The sequence below is a fragment of the Hyperolius riggenbachi genome, chromosome 5 (genome assembly GCF_040937935.1).
Source record: "Hyperolius riggenbachi isolate aHypRig1 chromosome 5, aHypRig1.pri, whole genome shotgun sequence".
NCBI classification, from domain to species: Eukaryota; Metazoa; Chordata; class Amphibia; order Anura; family Hyperoliidae; genus Hyperolius; species Hyperolius riggenbachi.
Genome location: NC_090650.1, coordinates 187,768,290 through 187,791,917, shown reverse-complemented (window position 1 = coordinate 187,791,917; position 23,628 = coordinate 187,768,290). Strand labels below are relative to the sequence as shown.

The 23,628-nt window shown below is 42.7% G+C and overlaps 1 protein-coding gene across 4 annotated transcripts in view; it reads left to right on the top strand.

The window, feature by feature from the left end:
* TPPP (tubulin polymerization promoting protein) overlaps positions 1-23,280 on the top strand; it is a 439,620-nt gene extending 416,340 nt beyond the window's left edge. For all 4 annotated transcript variants that reach the window (XM_068236501.1, XM_068236502.1, XM_068236500.1 and 1 more), the window contains one exon: positions 21,362-23,280. In XM_068236501.1, coding sequence (XP_068092602.1) covers positions 21,362-21,559 — 198 coding nt within the window. In that variant the 3' untranslated portion in view covers positions 21,560-23,280. The remainder of the gene's footprint in view (positions 1-21,361) is intronic.
* The last annotated feature ends 348 nt before the right edge of the window (positions 23,281-23,628 follow it).

Sequence of the window (23,628 nt, the reverse complement as noted above, 5' to 3'; positions counted from 1 at the left end):
GCCATCAGCACAGCTTGAAGCCAGGGACTCTCCGGGGCAGATTAGGCTCAGGCTCATTAGCATATCAAAAGAGCCATCCAGCCTTTAGGATGGTGCTCTCTCTGCTAAGAAAAGGACTTCAGCTCCCCCTACACACTCAACCCAGATTGTATCGATTTGAAGCGCAATCGATGCAGGGAATCGAGTGCGATCGTTTTTTTCTTCACGGGCGGTTACAGGACGCGCCTGCGGCCCCGCAACCGTCCGTGACAGCCCTCCCTGGGGAGAAGGCAGATTGACATTCATCAGCAAGATGTGTGTCGTTGCCGCTAACCTGCGAGATCTGATCTAGTTCCCCGTTGGCGTTCTGGGGTCGGCTGCCCGCTGCGTGTCGGCCAACCTGGCTGACAGGTCTCGGGTTGCCGGTGCGGCGGGAAAACCTATTGGAGCCTGTGGCTCGGTTCCCCTGGACCGGGCGCGGTCTGCTACCCTCAGGGTTGACCCGACATGGACCATTCTGGACAGGGCGTTTGCGCCACTGCAGTCGGACGTGGTGTCTGCCGGGACTGCCGACAACGGGCAGTGGGTTGGTTAGGTCAACAGCCAGCTCACGCAGGGTTCCCCTGCTAAGTGGCTGTGGACCTAAGGGAACCCCGCGGGGATCCCTGGACCTTCCCAGCTCCTGACAGACGGCACATGCTCTGCAGTAGTTTGCTACATCCCTGTTCATCCGGGGCCAATAAAACTGTTTCCGAATACCGGCAAGTGTCTTGCGGACCCCTGAGTGCCCTGTCAGAGGATTACCATGTGCGGATTTCAGCACATGTCCCCTGAACGCACTCGGGACCACAAGCCATTTGGTATTCGCGTGGGATCTACCTGTAGGGGGCTGTACAGACTCACTGTACAGTCTCCCACCTTCCCAGTACACCTTGAAAGCGGCCCCGTCTGCGAGGGGCTCAGCGGCTTGCTGCCTGAGCACCTCCAGGCTTGGGTCACTTTGTAGTGCGGCTGAGAATACGGCGTTGTCAGTTTCAGCCAACTGGCTCATGTCACACGAGGGCAGCGGCTGAAAGGTCTCATCCCTGCGGTCAGAGGAGGGGGAGGAGGCCGGAACCCCCTCCACCTGTTCTGAGCTCGGGTTCCCAGCAGTGCAGGGCTCTTTCACATCAGACGACGCGTGCAGGAGCCATTCTCCTGCACGCATTTATAGCCTGCGGCGTGACGTCGGGTATCTGCGGTGCGACGCAATCAGCGGCGGTAGCTATTAATTGAACCCGACGGAAAACGCCGACTCCCGGGTGCGTTGGACGAAAAACTGCGCACAGGGGTGCGTCGGAACCGCAACGTACCGAAACGCAGTGTCGGGTGTGAAAGGTAAAATGAAAGTCTATGGACTTTCATTTTACCTTGGTTAACGCAAACTTTAGCGTTGCGTTAAAACGCTCAAAGTTTGCACAGATGTGAAAGAGCCCTTCATGTCCCCAATCTGGTGAGTCCTACTCTAACCAGGCAAAAATGCTAGTTTTTTTAAATCAGCGTTCTAGTGGGAACCATGCCAAAAGCCCAATGGTCAACTAAATGGGAGAAAGGAAATTGAAAACACTTCACCTTCTACTAGCTACTGACTGAACAATGAGCTCCTCTCATTTATATGCTTAACTGTGCTAGAGGTGGGCGTGGTTATGCACGCTCACAGGGGAAAATAATATATACGGGGGATGAACAGCACAAACCAAATTATATGCAATACTATGCAAAGCATGCACGCAGCACTGGAGACCCCCAGTATCCATAAGAATTATGTAAATACAGAGGGGCTGCAGCACAGTTGACCATTGGGCTTTTGGCATGGTTCCCACTAGAACGCTGATAAAAAAAACTAGCATTTTTGCCTGGTTAGAGTAGGACTCACCAGACTGGGGACACTTTTGCGCAGTTGGTGAGCTTAAACGCGTTAAAGCGTAACCAAGAGCCTATAATATTTTATATATATTCTATATATATATATACACACACACACACACACACACACACACACACACACACACACACACACACACACACACACACACACACACACACACACACACACACACACACACACACACACACACACACACACACACACACACACACACACACACACACACACACACACACACAATGGCTCCCCTAGGGCCCCACTCAAACTCACTCACCTGGTCGACTCAGGCCGAGCTAACCATATGGCACGCGTCCTTCATCGCGTGCACGCTGCTTGGAATGCTTTGGCATTGTGACGTCATGCGCAGAGCGCTTTCTGCACGGTGCACAATGAGGAACGCGTGCCATCAAGTCTGAGTGAAGGTGGAGGCGGAGCCGACCAGGGAATCAGGATACAGGAAGAGCCAAGTGCCAGATACGCTCATGGCTAAAGCCCATGAGCGACTGGCGGTGGTGCGGGGAAGTCTCTGATCCAGAGGCAAGTGAAAATCTCTTCCAAGGGTTGGACCAAATAGCCCTAAAAGGAAAAAAAAATCCTTTTCAATTCCAGAAGGTAATCAGATAAAATCCCTAGATAAACACCCCTGGGAATTACTTAGTACTTATTGCCACGTCCTTCAGTGCGAGTTAAGCGTAAAGAACCTTTTCCTAAATAAATTGCAAAACCTTTTTTTTTTTTTTTTTTTTTAGTTCATCAACATGGGTTTACTAAGGATAGGTCTTATCTCGCCAACATACTGAGATTTTATGAAGTGGTCAAAGCAAATTTAGATTTTTGGAAAGCAATGGATGCAGTATACTTGATCATATTCAAAATAGGTTTCTGTTAGCAGTGGGATCCCATATTAATGGCCAAGTAGAAGGAATTGAAAGTAATGTTGCCATTTTTGCAGATAAAGTTATGCAAAATTATCAACACAGGGAATGTCATATATTGCAGAAGGATCTAAATAGGATGACTATATGGGCAAATTAAATTCAATGTCCAATAAATCTAAAAACAGGAAACTAGACCTTACGTTTAACATCAATTGTATGTAAACAGTTGGATGGTATCCTAAGGACGAAATAGGTAACAAGGGCGCTGCCATAGGTAGCAATGTTAAAAGATGCGATTAGTAGCTATAAACGGTAATTAGACTCTCTATTTACTATTTATAGCCACTTTTAGCTTTATTTAGCCGCAATTATAACTGTTATTTACCATTTACATCTGCTAACTGCAGCTTCTAACATTGCTGCCTATGGCTGAGAAAATATTTGGGCTAGGAGGGGGAGTTTAGTGTAAGAAGTTTGTGCGGGAGGGATCCTTAGTTTGGCACCAGAGGGCAGACGTTAACGTTGGGCACCACCAGGGGGGTCTTAGGGTTAGGCATCGGTTGAGGGAGGGTTCTGTGTGGGGTAGGGTTAGGTTAGGTCATAGTAAATTATCTGTAGAGATAATGGTGAATATTTTACTATAGTCAATAGTACTAGTGTATCAGTAATTTTATAGATATTCTTGTTAGCGACTATCTCTGAGTACCTTTTTAACAGGCACTTTTTTTTTTTTTTAGATGTACGCTCCTAAGGGATGCTATACAAAACTATATAGCACAGGAATAATCTCATTTCAGTTCATCTGGGTGGGATTACTAGAGACAAATCTTGTATCACCAACATACTCCGCTTTTATGAAGTGGTGAATGCAAATTTAGGACTTGAGAAAGCTATAGCATGTAGTCTACTTGGACTTTGCAATGGCTCGCAACAGCCTGGTGCAGAATCTTAGCCTACAGGGTGTGTGCGTGTGTGCGTGCGTGTGCGTGTGTAGAACTGGTTATGGAACCGATGAAAAAGATTAAAGTGAACCTCCAGACTAAAAATCGACTCCGCAGCACTGAAAAGGCCTGATGTTTCTTTAACAGTTTCACAGCATCAGAACTTTGTTTCTCTTATACAAGCCTCATTTTTAGCTGCACAGAAGAAAACTGCCTGGGCATTTTTTCCCTGATGCTGTGCAAATCATGATGGGATTTCTGATGTTGTTCTCGTTCTGCTGTTTTGGTGCAATTTTTTTTTTTCTTTACATTTTGAATTTGACATTTGAAACCTAGCGCATGCAGCTGGGAGGGGTTATCAGGACACAGGACAGTTGGAACTGTGTCTTATGCTCCCTGTCACCTCCTTTCAACCAAAAAGATGGCTGCCCCCATGACAAAGATGGCAGCCCCCATGAATCGCAAACATTTGCCTGTTCTTTTAAAACAGAGTGGGTAAGAGATTATATTACCTATCTATTCTAATTAACATAACTAATGTAACTTAATTACAGTATGTTTGTTTAGGCTGAAGTTCCCCTTTAAGGTTAAACCGAGCATATTCAAAAAGGGAAACTGTTAGCTGGGGGTCTTGCGAGCATCAGCACTAGGTACAATTCTTTTCAATTTGCTAATGAATGATCTAGTGGAATGCAGGGTTATGTTGCCATCTTGTAGATAACGCAAATTATGCAGAATTATAAACACTAAGCAGGATAGTGACATTTTACAACAAGATCTTGACAGAATGGCTGTATGGGCATACAAATGTAATGTAGATAACTATAAGGTCATGCGCCTTGGACATATCAGTGGTAGAGCACCATCCTACCTAATAAAAGGCCTGGAACCAAGTCAATGTTATGCGTCTGCTGCCACATGTGTGCACTGACAAATTTGGGCGTGCGGGGAGTAGATACTGCTTCTAAGGCCCATATTTGAAACTGGCCTAATTGCCTAGTATAAGATATATACAGCTGGGAACATTAGACTTAAAGGGAAGGTTCAAGCAAAATAAAAAAATGAGTTTCACTTACCTGGGGCTTCTACCAGCCCCATGCAGCCATCCTGTGCCCTCGTAGTCACTCACTGCTGCTCCAGTCCCCTGCTGGCAGCTTGCCGACCTCAGAGGTCGGGGGCCGCATTGCGTACATTTTTACGCATTCCCGCTAGTGCAGGAACATTAATGCTTACATTTTTACGCGTTACTGGTTCAATGCGTAAATTTTTACGCATTGAACCAGTAATGCGTAAAAATGTATGTGTTAATGTTCCTACACTAGCGGGAATGCGTAAAAATGTACGCAATGCGGCCCCCGACCTCTGAGGTCGGCAAGCTGCCAGCAGGGGACTGGAGCAGCAGTGAGTGACTACGAGGGCACAGGATGGCTGCATGGGGCTGGTAGAAGCCCCAGGTAAGTGAAACTCATTTTTTTATTTTGCTTGGACATTCCCTTTAAAGTGGCCTCATGATACAATAAAATGATCTGATTTTAGCTCAAATTTGATAAAAAGGATAGGTTTTACAGAAAAATGTAAAGCTTTTTTTTCTTTTTCCCCAAGGGCTTTTTTGTTTCAGTAGAAGTGGTGGATCAATTTTTTATGAAACTTGAATGGTGTAGGGTAGATTGTTAATTTCTTAATGTATGGACCCAAGCAAATGTATGGACCCAAGCAATTGTATAATCATTTTTTCTTCATAATTGGGAAAAAAAATTAACACACATTAAACATTGTGCTGGACACAAACTTGTGTTCCGTTTGTTGGAACAGAACAAATTGATCCGTTCTGAACAAACTGGTGTGAGCAGATCCTATTGTTTTGCATAGGATCCACTTATCTGCTTGGATCCCTTTTGCTCAGTTACGATAAATGGACCATTTTTATTGGCATTGTGAAAGGAGCCTTATTGTCAGTTCTCCTGAATCTCAAAGCCTTTCTTGAGGTTAGCCCTGACTGCGCTATAGGCTGAGGTGTCTTTTAATTGAAAGGCTTCCCCCCCCCTTCCTAATTTGCATTTTAACTGTAACTGTCATCCATAGATTCTCAATTGGGTAAACTGTATTATTTTTGTATTATTGACAATGATGTTGTCCACACAATTAGGCCCGGTTCACACACACATTGAAGTGGCAAACTGATCCGTAAAAACTGATCACTGGTTGATTGGATCAGTTTTTCACTCAGTTTCCGTTCCGCTGCTTCCCTTCCATTTTCCTACATAACCCTCAAAGTGTATTTTTCTATTTAGAATGGTCCGTTTCTTCACCAGTGTAAAGAAACATTCCATTTTCTCATTGCCCCAATTCAGCCCTTCTGTTTCTGTTCGGTGCTATAGGAAACTTGCGGTCCATTCAGCGGATCATGCGGAACGGATCCATTTGAATGGCCGGATGTGAATGGATCCATAGGTTAACATCGGATCCGTTCTGATCCGGGAACTTCCGATCCATTTTTTAACTCTAATGTGAATTGGGCCTAATTAACACATGACCATACAGAAGAAGTACATGTCTCCAAGTCTGCTTAAAGAAAATACATTCCAGTCTGTATGTTCAAAGCAATCTAAAGCTGGCCACTAACGGTCCAATTTCTAGCGAAAAATCGTTAGAGCGATCAGAAATTCTGATCGGATTGGTTGTAAATAATCTCCATTGGTGGACACAATCGATTATGAACAAGTGAAAAAAATGTCGCCCGAATGAATTTTCGTCGAACGAAAATTTGGATTTTCTTGGTGGTCGTGATAGATAGGAAGCAATGATTGGTTAGTTGATGGTGTAGTGAACGATTTTTCGTCCGATCAGAATTTCTGATCGCTCGAACGATTTTTCACTAGAAATTGGACCGTTAGTGGCCAGCTTTAGAGCTGAACTATGGCTGTCATGGCTTTTGGCCTATTAGGTACGCCAAAAGTGTGTGTGTGTATGTATATGTAGAAGGGGGGTACATGTGAGAGGCTTTTGGGGAGGGGGGTAAAGTATCAGTTAACTATCTCTCTCCCAGTAGTGATGGGAAGTCTGTCTCTTTTCAATGAATCGATTCTGAACAGTAGTGATGGGAAGTCCGGCTCTTTTTAATGAATCGATTCATTGAAAAGAGCCGGACTTTCCATCATTACTGTTCAGAATCGATTCATTGAAAAGAGACTAACTTCCCATCACTACGGTTCAGTCCTGCTGCTCTGCCTCTGATGACGCAGCTGTGCAGTGAGCCGATGGAGCCGGTCTCCTATCTATTCAGTCACCGCTACTCAGCCTCCATGCAATGTCATAGGGGGAGAGCGGGTCATCCCGCGTGTCTGCTGACACCTGCCTCCTCCAATGCCTGCAGGGCAGGAAGTGCGGGGGTCCTTTCTATGCAGCGGGCGCAGGAGTATAGGATACAGCGGGTGAGTTTGGCAGTTATAGAGAGTAGGGAAAACCATCTGTTATTTATTTACGTGACAAGGCTTCCCCTATTGTAAATTTATAGCTACAAAAGTCCGTCAGCGTAGATGCAGGGACTGACTGATACAGGAGAGAGTGACATGTGGATCTTTAAAGGAACATGCTAAAAATTTAAAACAATTGCACAATGAAGCTTTTGTATGAATAATGTAACTACTGTGGGGGTGCTTCAAAATAATGTGTTTCATGGTAGTGGTCCTTTAATTACAACTGGACGTATATATGTTTCCAGTGTAGTTATGGCGGGTGCATCACCAGTTTGTTGTTAAATCGGGCACATGTGGTATCATTTTAACCGTGACGAGTTGTAGAATACATTTTGGTGCGTCTTAAAGCTTGGACCCATGGCACATAAAAAAATAGGTAGGGAGAAACTCAATCCAACATGAGGCATTTTCAAAATTATAATCAAACTTGGGAAAGTTTTAGCAAAGCTACAAAAGACATATGTGGTAACATTTTAACCGTGATAAATAGTACAATAGAGTTTTAGGGTTGAGGCCCATGTCTTGTGTATACTTTTTAGTCACAAACTGAATGAAAACAATGACATTTCCACATATTCTGTACCAAAATAAAAACTTGTAAAATGAAAACAAAGTGACAGAATATAAAAGAAAAAATGTATAGTTACCTTAGGAACTTGGCTTTTTAAATATGTATGCCATGAGGATATATTACTATTATTTTTGCAAATACGGTCATGTAATCATGGATAGTGTACAATGAGAAAGCAAACCCCCCCCCCCAAAAAAAAAATAGACACCTTTATTCCCAACTACAATATAGTCATCATACATTGTACTAGGAACATAATCTAAATGTTGTAATAGCCAGGATGGATAAGCACATCAAATTTGTGGGTTTAACTTATCGTTAGCACTGTTTATTGTAAAGCTATAATGGATGTAAATGGAGAAAGTGTTTTTTTGTTCTATTTTTACCCTTATGTTCCCTTTAAAATGCATAGAAAATAAGGTGAATAGTACTATGTCCAGGAATTCGATTGAAATTGGATTATGGTGGAAGGTGAGCTGTAGGTCAGCCAGATTGAAATGTAGGAATTCTATAAAGGAGGAGTTTGTGGTTACCTTTCCAGATAAAGATTGAGTCATCAATGTACTGTGTCTTATACAGAATTATGTTATTTTCAAAAGGATTGTTGGTTGATAGTTTTCGGTGTTCAGAGCATAACTCGGTACAAAAGAACTGCCCATAGCCGTCTCGGTGGTCTGATGGTAAATGTTATCCATGAAGGTAAATACGTTATGGCATAATATTAAGGCCTCTTGCACACTGCATGCATTTCAGATTCCGCTTTTTAATTGTTTTTTACATCTGATTCCGATTCCGATTTTTAATCTTTACTGTATGCTGCTTTTTTTTTTTATCCGTTTTTCTGTTGAATGTATTCAGGGAAAATAGGAATTAAAAATCGGAATTAGAATCAGAAAACGGATTTGCAGTGTGCAGGGAGCCTTATTCTGTGCATTGTGTGAGGAATAGTTGTTGGGCTAGTGGCATTGTGGGATCTGAAGAGAAGTGTTGTACTGCTTATTATTTGTATATTCATATTTACTTTATTCTGTATGCTGAACTAGCCTACGATGAAACTATGTGCAGGTGCTTAGTGGATTGTCTCTAGTTTCTTTTAGTTTTTTTTTCTACCTATAGTGCCTGATGAAGTGGGATAGAATCTGTGAAACGCATTGCATTGTGGAGTACTTGAATGAATGGTATGATTGTTAAACGTATACCGACACAGTCTGTGTTTATTTGATGGGGAGGTAAGTCCACCACTATCACCCCTTTTTAAAGAGGAGCTGTTAGGTATAGGGTCTCAGAGAAAATAAACACATATATCAGTAGCTAAAGATTGGCTGTACTTACATTACATATGCATTTCACTGTCCACGTTTGGATTTCACAGAATTTGTATATAGTATATGCAGAGATAGATGCTCCTGACAGCTCATGGCAGGCTCCATGTTTGTGAAGCCAAATGTGTCGTCATGTCCTGCCTGCTTCTGATCACAGATAAGCTCGTTCTTGAACAACACGGTGTGCAGTGAATATTAATGAGCCATGTGGCTAGGAACAATAGCTGACTCCTGCAGTGAAACTCTGCCCCGAGATTTATCAGTGTTTCGCGCTGGACTGAATAGAAGCTCCTGTACCGTCTCATTAGCAGCCGAGGGGAGGGCCCCAGAATGCTTTGCAGTTTAGCTGCGGCTTGCGTCTTTATGGGTCTATAACAGACTTTAAGATAAGCACACATCAAAGGTAACTGAAATGTTTATCTTCACTAATGGCTTTTGAGCTTCCTTCTAAACTGTTTAACACAGGAGAATAGAGGTTTAAATTACCTTCTGCAGCCTGACAGTTACTCTTTAAACTGTTTTTAGAAGTTTTTAACCTACTATGGCGCCTCTGTTCCAAGCTTCTTTTCCTATTTAAGGCAAGTAAGTTTAGTGAGGTCCAGTATTTATTTGGTGCCTCCATACTATTAGACAGTGTCCCATCCCTACTGTCACTATTGAATCAAGAACTGACATTCTCACTGCCCCACTATTCTTCTCTCCTTTACGTCAGCAGAGTGGACTCCCTATGACTCAACACTACATTTTACCACCCTGGTGGTATGATTACTTCGGGATTTTAGGGTCTAAAAGTGGTACAATTTTTTCACACGTGTGTGTGCATGTTTATATATTTGTGTTCAAAATAATGGCAGTCAGACATCACTAACCTGATCAATCACTGTTTTTGGTAGAAATGTTGTTACTACATGGCAAATAATTTACTAGCATGTGTAGTAGAGTAATAGGAATCCAACAGTTAGGGCATGCATGCTGCTGATTCTGTGTAATTGAACCACTAATTGAAAGAGGCGTGTTCAAAATAAGTGTGGAGTTCAATTAGTGAGGTCATCCATTCTTGAGAAACAGGTGGCAATTATTTACCTTATTTAAAGGAGTTATCAGGCAAATAAAAGAAAATAAGTGCTACTTACCCGAGGCTTCCTTCAGCCCAAAGCTCCCAGCATGTCCCTCGCTGCAGCTCCATCCCGGTCCCCGGCAATGACAACAGGGGACCACCAGGTCGGCCTGTACTGCGCCTGCGCGAGCGGCACTGTCAATCACCGCCACGTGGGCCGCAGCGGACTGCGCAGGCGTTCTGCGCCTGCGCAGCCCGTTCCGGCCCACGTGGCGGTGATTGACAGCGCCGCAGGCGCAGTACAGGCCGACCTGGGGGTCACCCTGACGTCATCGCCGGGACGGAGCTGCGGTGAACGGCTGAAGGGAGAGCTGCGGCGAGGGACATGCTGGGAACTTGGGGCTGGAGGACGCCCCGGGTAAGTAGCACTTATTTTCTTTAATTTGCCTGATAACTCCTTTAAGGAAGGCAGCAAATGTTGTACATGCTGGTTATAGTGCATTTCTCTCTGAAATTCTGGAGAAAAATGGGTAGTTCCAGTCATTGTTCAAAAGAACAGCATACCTTATTAAAAAGTTTGATTGAAGAGGAAAACATAAAAAGTGCAGAAAATGATAGGCTGCTCAGATAAAATTATTGCAAATGCTTTAAAATGGCAACTAAAACCTGAAGGAAGTGGAAGAAAGCGAAAAATTACAATTCTAATGGATAGAAGAATAGCCAAAATGGCAAGGACTCGGCCGACAATCAGCTCCACGAAGATCAAAGAAGGTCTAAAGTTACCTGTGAGTACTTCCCACTGTTGAAAAAAAAGACGTGCTGAAGATGTTACACTTTGCCAAAGAGCACATGGACTGACCTAAAGAGAAATGGTGCAACATTTTGTGGACTGATGAAAGTAAGATTGTTCTTTTTGTGTCTAGTGGCCGGAGACAGTTTGTCAGATGAATCCTAAAATCTGAATTCAAGCCATAGTACACTGTGAAGAGTGAAGGATGGTGCAAACATCATAATATGGGAATACTATATGGTGTCATACTACGGTATTGGACCTATTTAACGCATACCTGGGATCATGATCAGTTTGAATACATCAGAATACTTGAAGAGGTCATGCTGCCCTTGAAATGGGTGGTCCAACAGAAAAACAACCCCAAACACACCAGTAAACATGCAACATCTTGGTTCCAGACCAACAAGATTGACGTTATGGAGTAGCCAGCCCAATCCCCGGGGACCTTAATCCAATAGATAACTTGTGGGGTGACATCAAAAATATGGTTTCTAAGGCAAAACCAAGAAATAAGAACCATAGAATGTAGTCCAATCATCCTGGGCTGAAATATCTGCTTACAGGTGCCAGAAGTTTATTTTATTATTTTTTTTTATTTATTGTATTTATAAAGCGCCAACATATTACGCAGCGCTGGACATTTAGTTTAGGTTACAGACAATATGTAGGGGTGACATACAGCAACATGACAATACAGAAATACAAGAAAAAACAGATCACGCAGCACAGTATGAGTACAGTTGGTTGACTCCATGCAACACAGATGTAAAGTAGTTCTCAGAAACAGTGGTTATACAATTAAATATGTTATTGGTCGGAGCCTGGCATGGAAGCGGTATAAACTGGACTTCCTGGATGACTCCCAATAAAGATTGCCTAGACATAGGCGTTGCGTGCCATGTCTCGTCTTCAAGCAGTGGCCGTGAGGCAGGAAGACGCTGTGGTAGCGTGTGACATCAGAAGCGGAAGTTCCGTCTCCGCGAGAATGCTGTCACATCTCCCGACTCTTCAGCACTGCCCGAATGCACAAGGTCAGCATAGATCCATTAGCTAAAAGGGGTGCGAGTGTGGTGCTCTGCTCGGCTTTTCTTCTCACATTGAACTGCAGCCTGATGGCGTCTTTGTCTATTCGAGCGTTTGTTCACCCCTATAACCCCCACAAGACTTACATGTATGATAAATGAATCTAACCAAGCCTTGGTGTCCTGAGGCGGCGTGGTAACAAACAAAACAGCTGTTGACAAAGCGGCTCTTTTTCATCTGTTGTAATCCTTACCGTACTTAAAAAACGATTCTTCGCATTGAAATGCTGGAAACCGTCCTCTTTTCTTCTTTATACAATTAAATCATAGTCTTAACTTAATCTTAAAGGAGTACTGTAGGATGGTAGGGAGTTGAACTTACCTGGAGCTTCTAATGGTCCCCTGCAGACGTCCTGTGCCTGTGCAGCAACTCACCGATGCTCTGGTCCCTGCCCCCGGATTACTTCTGGTATGTCCGACTTTAAAGTCGGAAAACCACTGTGTCTGCACCCTCGCTCCCGCTGACGTCACCAGGAGTGTATTGCGCGGGCCCAATACAGTCTTCACCTGCGCAGTATACTCCTGTTGGTGTCCGCGGGAGCGAGGACATGGCCCAAAATGGCAATGAGTTGCAGTTCTAGTGACTGACAGGTGAAAAGGCTGTTTTTTTTTAAGGGGAAAAACTCTTGGAGGTGAAGTGGTTAAACATGTCTGTATCCCCAGCTAACGTTTACTGAGCTCAGGCGATCAATAAAAGTAAAATGGCAAAGAAAATCAAAGAGTTATTTTTTTAAAATCCTCATTTGGTCTGGCATTGGGATAGTAAACTGTTGCCCTCAGTTGCCCATGAGAATGTCAAAAATTTGGAAGATAGAGTTGCAGTTCTAGTGACTGGCAAATATTTTGAGCATTTGCTTGGTGTACCTGTTGCCCTGAAAGGCACTGATGAGCAGATGGCTTAAAGCGAACCTCCACACTAAAAATCTACTCAGCAGCACTGAAAAGGCGTGGTGTTTCTTTAACAGTTTCACAGCATCAGAACTTTGTTTTTCTTACCAAAGCCTCATTTTTAGCTGCACAGAAGCTAATCTCCGCCCCATCAAAGAAAACTGCCTGGGCATTTTTCCCCTGATGCTGTGCAAAATATGATGAGATTTCGGATGTTGTTGTTCTTGATGCCTAGCAACTGGGAGGAGTGATCAGGACAAAGTACAACAGTTAAAACTGTCTCATGCTCCCTATCCTCTCCTTTCAACCAAAAAGATGGCTGCCCTCATGAAATCAAACATTTGCCAGTTCTTTTAAAACAGGGTGGGTAAGAGATTATATTACTATCTGTTAATTAACATAACTAATGTAACCTAATGAAAGTATGTTTGTTTAGGCTGAAGTTCCTCTTTAAGTAGTTATTCAGGAAGTGGACCATTTTGGGCTACGTGGCAATATCAGTATATTTTTTGATACTACAGCATTTAATGAGACTCTAAATGTTCAGCCTGATTTCTTCTATAATATAAGTTCCTATACCTGTTCAAATGTGGTCTGGCTTACTGCAGCCTTTCCTAGTTGCACAGTGGCTGTATTATCTCTGTTATATAATCTAATCTTCTTTCCTCTGACGGCTGTCGGACTCAGGCTGAAATGTGCAGCTCTGCTTGTGATAGGATATAAGCTATACACACCCTCTCCACGCCCCCTGCAGGCTCTGTGTGAGTCACAGTCTGAGCTCCTCTGAGCCTATCACATTCTGGTAACAGCCATGTCTTTTGTTTGTAAACACTGCCTAAAACTGGCAATTACAAGCCAGGATTGCAGCAGGGAGTGGCAGAAACAGCACAGAGGGGCCCGGGAGAACATAATGAATAAAATGGTATGCTTTTTATTGTAGGAATTTTAGAGTACAGATTCTCTTTAATACAGGACTAATCCAAGAGGCATGTACCAGAACTGAAAGGATATTTGAACGAACATTGTTGTGGTTGGCTTGCCGTCATCATACCCAGGAACTTATATTGAAAGGAGTGTTTGAGGACTGTTGTGGCATACCATCAGGTGGTCCTGGCATCCAGATTTTTCAGAAGTTCCAAAGTCTGTGGGCTTCACTTGATAAGAAGTCATATAGAACCAGGCTAGATGAAGAAAGTCCCATCCAAGGCTTTCTAGAAACACAACAACTGAAAATGGTAACTACATTCAAAATGTCCTAAAAGTTGTGTGTCACCCAAGAGAAGACAACAAATAGAGTTATTGCCAGGGCTGTGGAGTCGGTCCAAAAATCCACCGACTCCGACTCCTCAGTTTAGGATTCCACCGACTCTGACTCCACGACTCCGACTCCTCTAATTTGCATATTACAATTTTGTTGATTAAAAGTATGTAACATGAAATTCGTCTCATAACTGCCAACGCTTAGGAATTTTACAAGACAACTGAAGTGAGAAGGATATGTAGACTACTATATTTATTCCCTTTAGACTAAAACTAGTCCTTGGTAAGAGTACTTGTAAAAGGTACCAACCGGAACAAAGAACATCTATCAGGCCCTAGGCAATGTTACTGTTCATGTAAGAATGATGTGCAGGTACTCTGCAGGGGAATGAGGAGATTGTAAACAGACAACACCTCTGTGTTCAATGTGCACAGCATTCTCAGTAGATTCCCTGCAGCTCTGTGGGGAGTGCATATGTAGAGTATAGTACTACTGTGTAACAAAGTAAACCTGAGACAGATGAAATTAAAGTTTTATACATACCTGGGGCTTCCTCCAGCCGCCTTCAGGATAATCAGTCCCTCGTTGTCCTCCTCCACCACCTGGATCTTCTGCTATGAGTCCAGGTACTTGAGCCAGTCAGGCGTAGTGCGCATGCACACACTCCGCCGCCAGGTGCATACTACACCTGTGCAGCACTATTGCGCAGGTGCAGAATGTTCCTGGCTGTGGGAGCGGCATGCGGCCGGACAGCGCTGACTGGCTGAATTACCAGGACTCATAGCAGAAGATCCGGGTGGTGGAGGACAGTGAGGGACTGATTAGCCTGAAGGGGGCTGGAGGAAGCCCCAGGTATGTATAAAACTTTACTTTTCATCCGTCTCAGTTACCCTTTAATTTGTAGTCACCAAACCAAATTTTAATAACATATCAAATTATTTTATTTCATCAGCAAAGGGAGTGCATACATTTGCATAAATCAGCATCAATGCAGAATTATTTCCATCTTGTTGACCATCTCTATTAGTGACACAGCTATACATCAGGCTTTATTCTTACAGCATAGATGTTATTTAGTAAATATAAGAGATTCCTGTGTACACATCATATATACAGTCACAATCAGATATGTATATCTGACCTTAAAAATACGGGGACTGCTTTATTGAAGCAGCACAAGTAACTAATTTTGATTGGTTTATTTAATTTTTGTGGACTAAGCACAGCTATTACTGTATATATACTGTATATATACATTATTTTTAATGACTTATCTGAGAAATAGAACATTTTATCATATTTTCTATTTTAATTACAGTTACAAATTCATTAGGAGTCGGTGCATTTTTTCCCGACTCCGACTCCAGGCACCCAAAATTGCCCGACTCCACGACTCCGACTCCACAGCCCTGGTTATTGCAACTCACACCTGTACCTAGGGAGCTGGTCTAAAAACAACTTCAGTTTCAGAATCCCAGGGGCTCTGCATCAAGCAAGGTGGATGGAAAAGGCAATATATGCAAAATTGTCCTCTTCACTAAACAGTTGAATATCCCTCAATGAGAATTGAAAGGAATCAGAATCAATTTATTTTCGCCAAGTAAGTTTGCACCTACAAGGAATTTGTCTTGGCAGTTGCTTAACAAACACAAACAAAAACAATACAAGGACAGACAGTGTGAATATTACAAGTTAAGGACATTATAAGTGTAGTGGCAGTAAGCAATGTGAGAATTGTTCATGTTTAGTTCTGTGCTGATTACTTTCAGTCCTAGCAGCTCTAACGTGGTTCAGCATTAAGTATGGCTACCGCTTCAGGAAAAAAACTGTTCCTGTGTCTAGAGGTTTTGGTAGCGATTGACCGGAATCTTACTCATGAAGGCATGCACTGGAAGGTGGAGTGAGCTGGGTGAGAGGGGTCAGAGGCAATTTTGGTTGCTCTCTTTCTGCACCTGCTAGTGTAAAGATCCTGCAGGGAAGGTAAGCTACAGCCAATTATCCTTTCCGCTGATCGGATGATGCGCTGCAGCCTCCCCTTTTCTAATGCTGAGCAGGAGCCGAACCATACAGTCATAGATGATGTTATGGTGGATTCGATGATTGCAGTGTAGAACTGCACCATTAGATTTTGAGGTAGGCCAAACTTTTTCAGCTGCCGTAGATGGTACATTCTCTGTTGCGCTTTCTTGACAATAGTGGCAGTGTTGTTGTCCCATTTTAAGTCGTTTGAGATCGTGGACCCAAGAAACTTGAATGACTCTACTTGGGTTGTTGTGGATCCATTTATGGTTAAGGGGAGGTGCTGGGGGGGAGATCATTCTCACATGCACCACACTTTCAGCCTCTCCTAGCCGCAAGCTCAGCCGCGACACGTGGGATATCAGAGTGCGGCTCATATACTGCACACTCTGCAGGCAGACACTCTCCCCTCGGGATCCAAGCTGCCGCTGAGTTCAGTGAGGCCTGTATCGCTCCTATACATATATACAGTATGTATACATACATACATACATACATACACAACCAGAGTGTACATGGGACATTGCTTACCATGGACGCTCTTGGCACAAGTCAGTGAGCTCCAAAGAATGATTTGGATATGCTACAGCTTCTGTGCACTTATCCAGATGCTGATGACAAAACAAGTGCTCTCACTGTTGCTAAGAGACACATTTGGTAGCGGTCAGAAACGAATGTAGGATTACCTTTTTTTGACGAACTGATGACTGAGGGCCCGTTTCCACTTGTGCGGTGCGAATCGCCGCGGTAAAAATTTGCATGCGGATGCGAATTTCGCATGCAGTTGTATGCGAATTCGCATGAAAATTCGCATGGATGACGCTGAATGCGAATTTAACCATGGCAGTGCCGGTGTGCTTTTCCATTGATTTCCATGCGAATTCGCATGAGCTTAAAAAGGAGCATACAGCTTAACAGCATCAAAACCACACTGAGCGCCTCTTGACAGAGGCGCTCAGTGTGGTTTTGATGCTGTTAAGCTGTATGCTCCTTTTTTCATTGGCCTGATGAAGCGGGATTGAGCCCGTGAAACGCGTTGCCTATTTTTACTGTGGAGTATAAATAAATTGTTGTTTGACTGTTGATGCCACAGTCCTTCCTTTGTTTGCTTTGTCCGCATGGATGGGATAGGCCCACCACTGCCCCATCGGTTTTAAGCTCGTTTAAGTGACTTTTATTCTATTGGCGCCTCTGGAAAGCTTCTACATATTGCTAAGTCCACCCTTGGTGGAGGGTTGTACCCATCTTCTTCCCATCTACAGAGAGCGACTTTTAATCCTGAGTGGGGTCAGGTTAATCTCCCCACCTGCCTTCACAGTGGTTGCCTAATGGTAACCCTGGTTTGTGAGTATTAAATTGTTATATTACTCATTATTAATTATCATCTATACAATATCACACTATTGGGCTCTTGGTGTCCCCCCTCCCTTTACATTCTTTGAATTGTCTGGGATCCAGGACGTGACAAAATAATGCTCTAAGAAGCCATGTGAATGCTCTTAAAGAGAATCTGTATTGTTAAAATCACACAAAAGTAAACATACCAGTGTGTTAGGGGACATCTCCTATTACCCTCTGTCACAATTTCGCCGCTCCACGCCGCATTAAAAGTGGTTAAAAACAGTTTTAAAAAGTTTGTTTATAAACAAACAAAATGGCCACCAAAACAGGAAGTAGGTTGATGTACAGTATGTCCACACATAGAAAATACATCCATACACAAGCAGGCTGTATACAGCCTTCCTTTTGAATCTCAAGAGATCATTTGTGTGTTTCTTTCCCCCTGCATCTCTCATGCACTGAAGTTTCAGGCTGCTCTTTTCTTCCTGCAAACAGCTTTGCCCTTGTCTGTAATTCCTCACTATGTGAAAGCCCAGCCAGCTCAGAGGACGATTTATCCAGCTTGTAAAAGATAAGAGAGAAGAGAGAAGCTGCTCTAATCTAAATAGCACACAGGCAGTGTGCATAGAGGGGCCTGGAAGGGGGAGTTCATAGCAGAACCACAACACTGAAGAACTTGGCAGCCTTCCAGACACAGGCTGACAAGTCTGACAAGAGAGAGATAAGTTGATTTATTACAGAGACTGTGATAGTACAAAGTGCTGCAGTAAGCCAGAACACATTAGAATAGCTTTTGGAACTTGTAGGATGATAAAAAACAGGATGCAATTTTTGTTACGGAGTCTCTTTAAGGTGGTTAATGTTACCATAGAAAGAGGAATTGCTCTGAAAAAGTTTCAAATCGTTCAGTAACGAAGAACAAACATGATTCTTGAGTGTAGTCGAGCATCACAGAAAAGTCGTCACCAAACAGACAAAAGAAGGGTTTACATTGTTCAAAGTTGATTAATATAACACATGATTTGTACAACCTATTAATCTTAGTGCCTAGTTTTAATACTTCAAGTTTGTGATTTCTAGTTTTCCCACCAAAAGTAATATTGAAAAATCATATTTTTTTTACCTTCTTTTACAAAACTGATTAAAGCGTGCAACCTCTAAACATTATCCAATCTTCTTGAAATTTGGCATATATATCCTTTACATCATTGAGACTCGAAATGTAAGCAAAGTCTCCAAAAATTTTACATTTTTTATATTTGCCTTACAAAATGAAACACCCTAGTGTCTGTGTATATATGTACAGTGTGTGTGTGTGTGTGTGTGTGTATATATATATGTATATATATATATATATATATATATATATATATATATATATATATATATATATATATATATATATATATATATATATATGCATACACACACACAGTGGGATGCGAACGATAAAAAGTGTCAGTTAAATATATCATATAGGAGACACACACAGTAATATTTGAGAAGTGAAGTTTATTGGATTTACAGAAAGTGTGCAATAATTGTTTAAACAAAATTAGACAGGTGCATAAATTTAAAAAAATAAATGAAATCAATATTTAGTACATCCTCCTTTTGCAAAAGTTACAGCCTCTAAACACTTCCTGTAGGTTCCAATGAGAGTCTGGATTCTGGTTGAAGGTATTTTGGACTATTCCTCTTTACAAAACATTTCTAGTTCATTCAGGTTTGATGCCTTCCGAGCATGGACAGCTCTCTTTAACTCACACCACAGATTTTCAATTATATTCAGGTCTGGGAACTGAGATGGCCATTCTAGAATGTTGTACGTGTTCCTCTGCATGAATGCCTTAGTTAATTTTGAGCAGTGTTTACAGTTTATGGGCTTGATTCAGTAAACGGTGCTAACCCAATTAGCACGCCTAAAGACTTTGGGCGTGATAACTAGGGTGCTAACTGGGTCAGCACTGTTTGCTAAATTTACATCGCGCGCAAAGTCCCACACTGAAAACTTTGCGTGCCCACAGTGCGGTGTGCGCAAATTGTCGCATCGTGGTGCGACGAAAACGGTGCGTTGATGCGCCTATAAGGTCGCATTGCGTGCAACTTTAACGTCACATGGTGCGACATTAAGGTCGCACCCAATGCGACCTTATAGGCGCATCGGGTGCGCTGTTTTCGCGGTGCGCGCGCAAAGTTTTGTGTGCGGGACTGTGCGCGCGATGTGAATTCAGTAAAGGGTGCTAACCCAGTTAGCACTCTAGTTATCACGCCTAAAGTCTTTAGATGTGAATTTATCATGCCTAAACTAACTTTAGGCATGATATAGGACTTTTCACAGGCGTGCTAACACTTAGCACGGTTTACTGAATCGAGCCCTTTGTCTTGTTGAAAGATCCAGCCCTGGCGCAGCTTTAGCTTTGTCACTGATTCCTGGACATTGGTCTCCAGAATCTGCTGATACTGAGTGGAATCTGTGCTTCCCTCAACTTTGACAAGATTCCCAATCCTTGCACTGGCCACACAGCCCCACAGCATGATGGAACCACCACCATATTTTACTGTAGGTAGCAGGTGTTTTTCTTGGAATGCTGTGTTCTTTTTCCTCCATGCAAAACGCCCCTTGTTATGCCCAAATAACACAATGTTAGTTTTATCTGGCCACAGCACCTTATTTCAAAATGAAGCTGACTTTTCCAAATGCTTTAGCATACCTGAAGCAGCTCTGTTTGTGCTGTGGGTGGAGAAAGGGCTTCCTCTGCATCACTCTTGCATACAGCATCTCCTTGTGTAAAGTGCGCTGAATGGTTGAACCATGCACAATGACTCCATCTGCAGCAATATGATGTTGTAGGTCTTTGGTGCTGGTCTGTGGGTTAACTTTGACTGTTCTCGCCATTCGTCGCTTCTGTCTATCTGAGATTTTTCTTGGTCTGCCACTTCAAGCCGTAACTTGAATTGAGCCTGTGATTTTCCATTTCCTCAATATGTTCCTACCTGTGGAAACAGACAGCTAAAATATCTGAGACAGCTTTCTGTATCCTTCCCCTAAACCATGATGGTGAACAATCTTTGTCTTCAGGACATTTGAAAGTTGTTTTGAGACCCCCATGTTGCTACTCTTCAGTGAAAATTAAGAGGGAAACTTACAATTGACCCCCTTAAATACTCTCATAATTGGCTTCACCTGTGTATGTAGGTCAGGGGTCACTGAGCTTACCAAGCCAATTTGAGTTCCAATATTTAGTTCTAAAGGATTTGGAATCAATAAAATGACAACAGTGCCCAAATGTATGCACTTGCCTAATTTTATTTAAACAATTATTGCACACTTTCTGTATATCCAATAAACTTCATTTCACTTCTCAAATATCACGGTGTCTCCTATATGATATATTTAACTGACATTTTTTATCGTAACAACCAATGACTTATACAGGAAAATCATGACTATTAACAAGGTTGCCCAAACTTTCGCATCCCACTGTATATGAAACTAATTGCTTCAATGGTTTTTATGTTTGATGTGCTTTTATATTTACATACATGTTCTGTTGTGCTTTACTCTGTATTGGTATTGTTATGCTACTTTTGTTTTTATGTGAATATGGGCAGCACGGTGGCGTAGTGGTTATCACTTTTGTCTTGTGTGCCCTGAGACCCCTGTTGGAATCCCAGCCAGGGCACTATCTGCATGTTAGTATGTTCTTCCTGTGTCTCATACATTACTCTCTATGGGATGAAAAACTTTTAGGTCTACATACTTTTGATATTTTCACTGTAACACTATATCATCTGATTAATACATTTTTTTTAATACCTACAGAAGGCAGTATCATCCCCTACTGTATCTCGCCTAACAGATGTGTCTAAATTCACCGGATCCCACAAGGAAAGATTTGATTCTTCGGGAAAAGGAAAAGGCAAAGCAGGACGAGAAGATTTATTTGATCAGTCTGGTTATGTTTCTGGCTACAAACATGCAGGCACATATAATAAGAAAGTCCAGGGTGTTGACAAATAGGACCAGGAAGAGATCAAATGAATATACTGTGCTGTCAATATACACTTCTTCTGCAAGATGATGGTATTGGAACATTAAAGCTTTTAACACCAGGAGAATTGTTCAGAAAGAAATGCCTCTTTACAATCCATGCATTTAAAAGTATAAAGAACCGAATTTAGCACTGCACAAAACCGAAGCCTAATGCTTAATAAAAGATACCTGACCCAAGGCAAAGCTAAGTTGAGCACAAAGGTATGTTCATGCTGGATCCACATACCTCTGTGTGTTGTCCATTCTTCTCCAAATTACCCTCAACCCCCGTAATCACTCCTGGAAAAATCTAACTTTCGGCTAAAGTCAAATCCCCCCCCCCCCCCAAAAAAAAAAGGAGGCAAGCTTGCTGAGAAGTTCCCTACTATCACCCTCCTATTTCCTTCTCTTAAAGGAATTCCGAGGCCAAAGAGACAAACCTGGGGGCAGTAAAAAGGATACATTGGTGAAGGAGAGGAGGGCCTCTTCCATGGATTAAAAAATGATACAGGTACAAATCGATTTTTGTCTCTTTGGCCTCAGAAGTCCTTTAACCCCCTTGGCGGTATAAAAAATACCGCCAGGGGGCAGCGCAGCAGTTTTTTACAAAAATTTTTTTTTTTTAAATCATGTAGCGAGCCCAGGGCTCGCTACATGATAGCCGCTGCTCAGCGGCATCCCGCCACCCTCTTCGATCGCCTTCGGCAATCTCCGATCAGGAAATCCCGTTCAAAGAACGGCGACGGGGCGGGATGACGTCACCAACGTCAGCGACGTCATTGGGAGACCCGATCCACCCCTCGGCGCTGCCTGGCACTGATTGGCCAGGCAGCGCACGGGGTCTGGGGGGGGGGCGCGCGCCGCACCTGATAGCGGTGATAGGGCACGCGGCGGCGGCGATCGGGGTGCTGCCGCAGCTAGCAAAGTGCTAGCTGCGTCCAGCAAAAAAAAAATATTTAAATCGGCCCAGCAGGGCCTGAGCGGCACCCTCCGGCGGCTTACCCCGTGTCACACACGGGGTTACCGCTAAGGAGGTTAAGGGGAGTAAAGTGGGCAGGAGAGAATGGAAGGGTGATAGGATGGAACATTGCTTTAAATTTTACAACGAGGACAAGGGGAAATGAGGAGAGGAACAGACAGCACACAGGGGTATGTGGATCCAGCATTAACATAACTCTCTAGCTTAGCCTCGGGTCAACCTGCGCTTTAGAACTCAATTGTACATCGCCACGGAAAATGCTGGTGCTACATCAATTCGAGGGAAAAAAAAACAAACTTACCATAACTTTCTCTTCCATGTCTAACTTTTAAAGTTTCCTAACACTGACTATCCCTCCTGTTTACCCTACCTCCACTCTAAACTTCCTACTATCAGGCTGATAATTCCACGCCAGTGTTAATACAAATCTTCATTTTGTGTGCCAAAATGTAAAAGTAATTACCAAGTAATTGAAGGACTTCTGCTGTACATAGCACCATCTAAAACTGAGGTGCTGGAGATTTCTTAATTTTATTACTGATGGTAACAACACATATCAAAATCTCTTGATTTAAGAGTTGTGTTTAACATACTCAGTCTTGCCTCTGCGACTGTTGTAAATACTTATTCATTTAAATGTAAATTTTATTATGTGTTAACTGTTATTAATGTACAGTCATTCTCTTGTATGTTTGCTATATTATTTCCAGGATACATTTGTTGCTTTTAATAAGTGGCGATTATACTTTTATTAATAACCATATTAAAATTGCGTGTACAGCAAAATGCATGCAGCTTTATAACTTCATGTGTGGTTGAAGTACTTTGGAAATTAATTTATGAGCAAGTATAGAGAGTGAGAAACAAGGATGAAGCATGAAGAGGGAAGGGGGGGGGATGGCTAAAGTAGGCACATGTTTTTCTTCAAAGGGTCACTGACACGCCTCAGAGAGACTATAGTAATAGTACTGGTTTTGGTACTAATATGTGGTAATAGTAAATGGTTCTCTTCTGAAGGTAAGGGCAGCTCAACTTCACAACTGCTTCCTAACCTCAAAAAGTTTTCAGGAAAATGACT